Here is a 7992-nt window from a genome sequence, read left to right on the forward strand (position 1 = left end):
AGCAGTGCCGTCCCTGGATTGACAACCCCCTGACTGGCAGAGGAAGTGTCTGGCTGCAGCAGTGCCGTCCCTGGACTGACAACCCCCTGACTGGCAGAGGAAGGGTCCGGCTGCAGCAGTGCCGTCCCTGGACTGACAACCCCCTGACTGGAAGAGGAAGGGTCCGGCTGCAGCAGTGCCGTCCCTGGACTGACAACCCCCTGACTGGCAGAGGAAGGGTCCGGCTGCAGCAGTGCCGTCCCTGGACTGACAACCCCCTGACTGGCAGAGGAAGGGTCCGGCTGCAGCAGTGCCGTCCCTGGACTGACAACCCCCTGACTGGCAGAGGAAGGGTCCGGCTGCAGCAGTGCCGTCCCTGGACTGACAACCCCCTGACTGGCGGAGGAAGGGTCCGGCTGCAGCAGTGCCGTCCCTGGACTGACAACCCCCTGACTGGCAGAGGAAGGGTCCGGCTGCAGCAGTGCCGTCCCTGGACTGACAACCCCCTGACTGGCAGAGGAAGGGTCCGGCTGCAGCAGTGCCGTCCCTGGATTGACAACCCCCTGACTGGCAGAGGAAGGGTCCGGCTGCAGCAGTGCTGTCCCTGGACTGACAACCCCCTGACTGGCAGAGGAAGGGTCCAACTGCAGCAGTGCCGTCCCTGGATTGACAACCCCCTGACTGGCAGAGGAAGGGTCCGGCTGCAGCAGTGCTGTGCCTGTACTGACCTCCCCCTCATCTGACAACCTTGCAAACTTGTTGGTGTGTTGGACAGGGCTAGCCTCCCTGGCACTTTTCCCTCTACCCTGCTTTCTAACTGCTGGCCAGCTAGCTCCCTCACTTTCCTCAGCCTCCTCGCTACCACCCTCCCCCCCACATCTGCCCCATAGAGCGCTTGCTCAGTGAGCAGCAAACTCTTTTCCAAATTGTCAATGCTTTTCAGTGTAGACACTCGCCCGGTTAGATACTCGATGTGCGATTCCAAACTGGCAATTTGCTCACATTTTGAACAAAGATATGAAAACGGGTGCTCCGGGACTGCAGACATCAGACAAGACGAGCGCTGGACGGCGCTGTCAATAACTGACACATACTAATGGGGGTTATGCAACAAAAGAGAAAAAATACAATACAGTGCAGTGATATGAATGTAACTTACTGTAGTCCCCTCGTAAAGTCCCTGAATCTGCGTAATCTAAAGTCACGCACTTAATACAAACACGCACTTGAAATCAAACACGTGAACGCTCACAAACTCGTATTGTTTGGCTGCTTGTAGAAGTGCAGCTCTCAAACCAGACTGCTTTTTTTCCTCTGGATGTGTTTTTACAGAGGTCTCTGGTGTCTACTCTGTGTGATGTCCGACCCACCCTCTTCCTGGGATTTCCTGGACTCTGGGAGAAGGTGAAGAAGAGGTGGATGCTGGTGGAGAAGAAGGCATCAGTGTTGCAGAAGATGACCATTAGCTGGGCCAGAAAGAAAGGTCTTGAGTCCTACACAAGGTCGGTGATACCAGGTTCACAGATTTGAAGGGCGAAGCAATGGTGTAATCTGTCTACAACCTGAAGCACACTGATGGCTCCACTCATCTGCTGACCACAAGTAATGGCACAGTGCATGGGGCTGCCAGTCTCTTGGGTAATGAGGCTCTGCTGCGGTGATGCTTCCTCCTCTCCCCTGGGGGCACTGTGACCTCTCTGAAAGCTCTGTGTATGGTTACTCTAGACCTGTCTTAATATGATGGAACTGATTCTGACTTCTCATGGTACCTTTCTCCTCTGCCATGCAGTTCTGGCTTGCTGCCCTGGGGCCACAGTCTTGCTGAGCATGTGATCTTCACGCCGGCCCGGATGGCTCTGGGGCTGGATCGCTGTGCTCTCTGTTATGTGGGAACGGAGCCCATCAGTCAGAACGTGGCAGAATACTTTAGGAGCCTGGGGATTGATGTGCTGGAGTTATATGGCAAGGAGGAGACCAGTGGGCTGCAAAGCCTTATGCTGCCATCAAGTCGGAGGACAGGGAGGTGAGACATGAGCATCACTGCTGGTGGTCACGGATTACCTCAGCATGATACCTCTTCTCAGTGTGCCGCCACGTGGTTTATAGAGCTTGCATCCGCCCCATGTAAATGGATTCATGTTCCACTCAACCCCCTTATACTTTGGATGCGTCTGAAGTTTTGTGACCGGCCAGCACAGGTGGCAATTCTAGGAGGCTGCGCAGCATCCTTCACGTATCTCCCCACCCTACGGCTGTGGTACATGGGGTGATGGTTCTGATTCGGGGGATGCCCACTTGATGTAATATAAATAATCCATTTTCTCTTCCTAGAGTTGAACTTGCTGGATGTAAAAGCAGAGAGTACAAGGAAGGGCTCAGCCTGTGGGGCCGGAATGTCTTTCTGGGTTACCTTGGCATGGAGCAGATGACGAGCGAAGCCTTCACAGAGGATGGCTGGTTTATCACAGGTAACCAGAGATGATGGGAGTGATATTGGGGGGGGATGGCCTGATCTGTTGGGGTGAGGGAGGGGATCACTTTTATAGACTTCAGTTTACTCTTCTCATACCTAGGCAGGCCCCAGCCTCTGAAGGTTAGAAATGAGGACCCTGAAGATCTGTATCTGGAGCTCTGACCTGGAAGATGCTGCCACTGGGATCAGGAACTCTCAATAAATGTTTTTCATGGATTCTCCTGGTCTCTTCTGATGTTGCTGTGTCCTCCTGAAATAAGAATGATTGTTGGGTATCTCCTAGATCAAACCCTGCCCCCTCTACTAGTCTGCTGCTCTAGAGCTGCTGGATGGTGGACACATTCCACCGTGAGGCCTAACTAGAAATGACTGGGCCCCTCGGCAATTCTTGAACGGGTGCACCCCGCCCACCCCCTTAGTAGCTTCTTTGCAAACCCTCACTCCCTGTGGCTAGTAGGGTGGCCGCCCTCAAAAGACTGACTTTAGATTCCCCCCCTCCGTCCCGGTAAAGCCATGCCCCCGGCCCAGTTAGACCCCACCCCTCCCCCACTCCGCAGCCGACAGGGATTTAAAAAAATTAAGGTAAAAATCAACCTGTCAGCTGCAGGGGGGGGAGGGAGGGCGACTTTCTCCCTGCTCAAAAGGACATCCCTGTGTCCGTCCAGGCCCTGCACCAGACGGAGGACAGGGAGTCTGAGAGCCGGACTGTCCAGCCTAAAACCGGACCTAAGCTCACTCTGACGAGACTCGGCCGCTGTTCCATCCTTCTCCTACAGTCTATATACTGTCACTGTATAATACTGCTGAGGGAGGCCCTGACAATACAATCTTTTAGTCCTCCTCCTGGGTGGGCCCCTTCTGAGTCCGGGCCCCAAAGCAGCAATTCCCCTTGCTTCCCCTATAGCTACGCCTCTGTGTGAGGCCCACTATTTCAGGGCCTGTCACCGTCCTCAGGTGGAGCCCCTCTGGACACGTCTCATCTACTGATGTCTGGTGTGTGCAGCTTGCACTGGTGCTCACTAGATGGCAGCGGTGGATCGTGTATGTGGCTGAGCAGGGTGGTACCGTGGGGCCTCCACTATGGTCTCAGCAAAGTCTGGGTGTAAGCTCTAAATGTTAGGAGCTTCCACAGCGGAGACTTGTGTCTCACAGCTCCCCGCCGTGATGAGGGCACAAGGGATTACAACACAAGCGACCTTCTGTGAGCAGGCTATAGCCCCGCACATACCCCGTCCTGCTAACACCTAGAACCCACTGTATCCAGACTACACAATGCTCACTCAGATCTACACCAAATCTGGTCTGCAGCCTGATGTCACAGGGTGAGGTCACACCCCACCGAGCAGGTTACTCTGATTCAATGATGTCACAGGGTGAAGTCACACCCCGCCTAGCAGGTTTCTCTGATTCAATGATGTCACAGGGTAAGGTCACACCCCACCGAGCAGGTTACTCTGATTCAATGATGTCACAGGGCAAGGTCACACCCCACCGAGCAGGTTACTCTGATTCAATGATGTCACAGGGTGAGGTCACACCCCACCGAGCAGGTTACTCTGATTCAATGATGTCACAGGGTAAGGTCACACCCCACCGAGCGGGTTACTCTGATTCAATGATGTCACAGGGTGAGGTCACACCCCGCCTAGCAGGTTCTCTGATTCAATGATGTCACAGGGTAAGGTCACACCCCACCGAGCAGGTTACTCTGATTCAATGATGTCACAGGGTGAGGTCACACTCCGCCGAGCAGGTTTCTCTGATTCAATGATGTCACAGGGTGAGGTCACACCCCACCGAGCAGGTTCTCTGATTCAATGATGTCACAGGGTGAAGTCACACCCCACCGAGCAGGTTTCTCTGATGTCACAGGGTGAGGTCACACTCCGCCTAGCAGGTTACTCTGATTCAATGATGTCACAGGGTGAGGTCACACCCCGCCGAGCAGGTTACTCTGATTCAATGATGTCACAGGGTGAGGTCACACCCCACCGAGCGGGTTTCTCTGATTCAATGATGTCACAGGGTGAAGTCACACTCCGCCTAGCAGGTTACTCTGATTCAATGATGTCACAGGGTGAGGTCACACCCCGCCTAGCAGGTTACTCTGATTCAATGATGTCACAGGGTGAGGTCACACCCCACCGAGCAGGTTTCTCTGATTCAATGATGTCACAGGGTGAGGTCACACTCCACCTAGCAGGTTACTCTGATTCAATGATGTCACAGGGTAAGGTCACACCCCACCGAGCAGGTTTCTCTGATTCAATGATGTCACAGGGTGAGGTCACACCCCGCCTAGCAGGTTACTCTGATTCAATGATGTCACAAGGTGAGGTCACACCCCACCGAGCAGGTTTCTCTGATTCAATGATGTCACAGGGTGAGGTCACACCCCGCCTAGCAGGTTACTCTGATTCAATGATGTCACAGGGTGAGGTCACACACCGCCGAGCAGGTTACTCTGATTCAATGATGTCACAGGGTGAGGTCACACTCAGCCTAGCAGGTTTCTCTGATTCAATGATGTCACAGGGTGAGGTCACACCCCACCTAGCAGGTTTCTCTGATGTCACAGGGTGAGGTCACACCCCGCCGAGCAGGTTACTCTGATTCAATGATGTCACAGGGTGAGGTCACACCCCACTGAGCAGGTTACTCTGATTCAATGATGTCACAGGGTGAGGTCACACTCCACCTAGCATGTTTCTCTGATTCAATGATGTCACAGGGTGAGGTCACACCCCGCTGAGCAGGTTTCTCTGATTCAATGATGTCACAGGGTGAGGTCACACCCCGCCTAGCAGGTTTCTCTGATTCAATGATGTCACAGGGTGAGGTCACACTCCACCTAGCAGGTTACTCTGATTCAATGATGTCACAGGGTGAGGTCACACTCCACCGAGCAGGTTACTCTGATTCAATGATGTCACAGGGTGAGGTCACACTCCACCTAGCAGGTTTCTCTGATTCAATGATGTCACAGGGTGAGGTCACACTCCACCTAGCAGGTTTCTCTGATTCAATGATGTCACAGGGTGAGGTCACACTCCACCTAGCAGGTTTCTCTGATTCAATGATGTCACAGGGTGAGGTCACACCCCACCTAGCAGGTTTCTCTGATGTCACAGGGTGAGGTCACACCCCGCCGAGCAGGTTTCTCTGATTCAATGATGTCACAGGGTGAGGTCACACCCCGCCTAGCAGGTTTCTCTGATTCAATGATGTCACAGGGTGAGGTCACACTCCACCTAGCAGGTTACTCTGATTCAATGATGTCACAGGGTGAGGTCACACTCCACCTAGCAGGTTTCTCTGATTCAATGATGTCACAGGGTGAGGTCACACCCCACCTAGCAGGTTTCTCTGATGTCACAGGGTGAGGTCACACCCCGCCGAGCAGGTTACTCTGATTCAATGATGTCACAGGGTGAGGTCACACCCCGCTGAGCAGGTTTCTCTGATTCAATGATGTCACACCCCGCCTAGCAGGTTTCTCTGATTCAATGATGTCACAGGGTGAGGTCACACTCCACCTAGCAGGTTACTCTGATTCAATGATGTCACAGGGTGAGGTCACACTCCACCTAGCAGGTTTCTCTGATTCAATGATGTCACAGGGTGAGGTCACACTCCACCTAGCAGGTTTCTCTGATTCAATGATGTCACAGGGTGAGGTCACACTCCGCCTAGCGGGTTTCTCTGATTCAATGATGTTACAGGCTGAGGTCACACCCCGCCAAGAAGGTCTGTCTGTGATTGGATTATGTCACCAGCTCAGGGCAGTGAGGTCAAACAGTCATCTATATAGCCGGTCAGTCTGCGTTTGGACAGGGACGTCGTGGTTTGGGTGTCGGATCAGTCTGCGGGTCGATGGGAGTTCGGGGATTGGTGTTGGGTCAGTCTGGGCGTGGACGGGGAGGTCAAGGATTGGGTGACAGGTCAGTCTGTGAGGAGATGGGGAGGTCTGAGTGGGTGGTGGGTCAAGTATAGTATTGGGGGTGGCAGGATACGATTACTCAAATAAAAATAATCCTCTGTAAATTTTTTGCATCGAGGTATCATTTGTGCCATGTGAGCATGGAGCGCGAGTGAAGCACTTGCTATTACTCACTGCTCCGTGGTCTCTCTGTATCCTGATGTACACACATCAGAATGTTATGCTGGTAAGTACCATGATCTGACGCTGTGCGATGTCGGGTCCCAGTGCAGAGCGTGGAGTGTGGGCAGTGCCCCTACAGGAAAGGTAGTTCATGGCACTGGGGGAGGAACTAATGGCATTGGAAGGGGAGCTGGTGACACTGGAGGAGGAACTGGTGGCATGGAGATGCTGGAGGCGGTTGGTGGCATGGAGAGGGGCAGAGTAGGGATGAGTGAATTGACTTCAGATGAGACATCCAAAGTCGATTTGCATAAACCTATATTAGAATACTGTACGGAGCGAGCGCTCTGTACAGTATTAGAATGTATTGGCTCCGATGAGCTGAAGTTATTACTTTGCAAAGTTTCCTGAGACTTCGGGTAATAACTTCAGAAATTAATTTCTACAGTTAAAAACCTTTTACCGAACTCTGTTGCAAGTGGTACCTTGGAACCGAAGCAGAGTTCGGTAAAAGGTTTTTAACTGGAGAAATTAATTTCTGAAGTTATTACCCGAAGTCTCGCGAGAAATAACGTCAGCTCATCGGAGCCAATACATTCTAATACTGTACGGAGCGAGCGCTAACGCTAAAGTATTCTGACGCGCTAACGTGCTGAGGACTGATGGCGGGGGCGAGGGGACTGATGAGTTTTTATAGAAAACAATCTTTTAGTTTTTTTCTTAGAGTATTCGATTAATCGGTAGAATACTTGATTACTAAGATAATTGACAGCTGCAGCCCTGGATGGGGAGGATGATGGAAAAGTAGGAACCGAAGATGCAGATAAGAGAAATGACTGAAAGTCATAGTGCAGGACAATTCGTAGTGCATGCTGCTCCATCATCTCAGAAGGAACTGCTGAGAGGCTTCGGGCTGGGCCGATGACCTTTATCACTGGTCGCTTCCTTCGGGTATGCGGAGTAGTTGTCAGTAGGGGTTGAGACACACTGTAGTACAGCATCTTAAGGAATGAGGCCAGGCCTGAAATAACGTGGAGGCAGATTTTGTATGGGTGACCTGCGGAGAGGTGTCCAGAAGCCACTTTACATTAGAAGGGTTTCTGGAGGCTCTGCTAGCGAGGATGGTGCAGAGCTTGTACAATGTCCTTTCCAAGTCTCCTGAGTTGAATTTCTTGCATAACTTTGCCCAAGCCATAGCTTTGTGTGTCCTCTAATAAAAACCTTGCAGCCCCTCCAGTCCAGCTGCGGTTTATTGAAGAGGGGTTATGACTGTCCCAAGGATGAAGTACCACAGCCATGACTGGTGCTTCCAGCCGCGATGCCAGTTGCAGCTCAGCCTTTGCATGTAGTTTTGAGGCTGGAGCCAATCCTGCCCGTGCCATCTGCCAACAAATCTCATGAGTCTGCGGAACATGCAGAAGACGGCGGGGGCGACTAT

At 52.5% G+C, this 7992-nt stretch overlaps 1 protein-coding gene across 1 annotated transcript in view; it reads left to right on the forward strand.

The window, feature by feature from the left end:
* LOC122924265 (long-chain-fatty-acid--CoA ligase ACSBG2-like) overlaps positions 1-2669 on the forward strand; it is a 58500-nt gene extending 55831 nt beyond the window's left edge. The window contains exons 9-12 of the mRNA XM_044275203.1: positions 1312-1481; positions 1769-2002; positions 2311-2447; positions 2553-2669. Coding sequence (XP_044131138.1) covers positions 1312-1481; positions 1769-2002; positions 2311-2447; positions 2553-2614 — 603 coding nt within the window. The 3' untranslated portion in view covers positions 2615-2669. The remainder of the gene's footprint in view (positions 1-1311; positions 1482-1768; positions 2003-2310; positions 2448-2552) is intronic.
* The last annotated feature ends 5323 nt before the right edge of the window (positions 2670-7992 follow it).

Source organism: Bufo gargarizans, unplaced genomic scaffold (genome assembly GCF_014858855.1).
Source record: "Bufo gargarizans isolate SCDJY-AF-19 unplaced genomic scaffold, ASM1485885v1 original_scaffold_968_pilon, whole genome shotgun sequence".
NCBI classification, from domain to species: domain Eukaryota; kingdom Metazoa; phylum Chordata; class Amphibia; order Anura; family Bufonidae; genus Bufo; species Bufo gargarizans.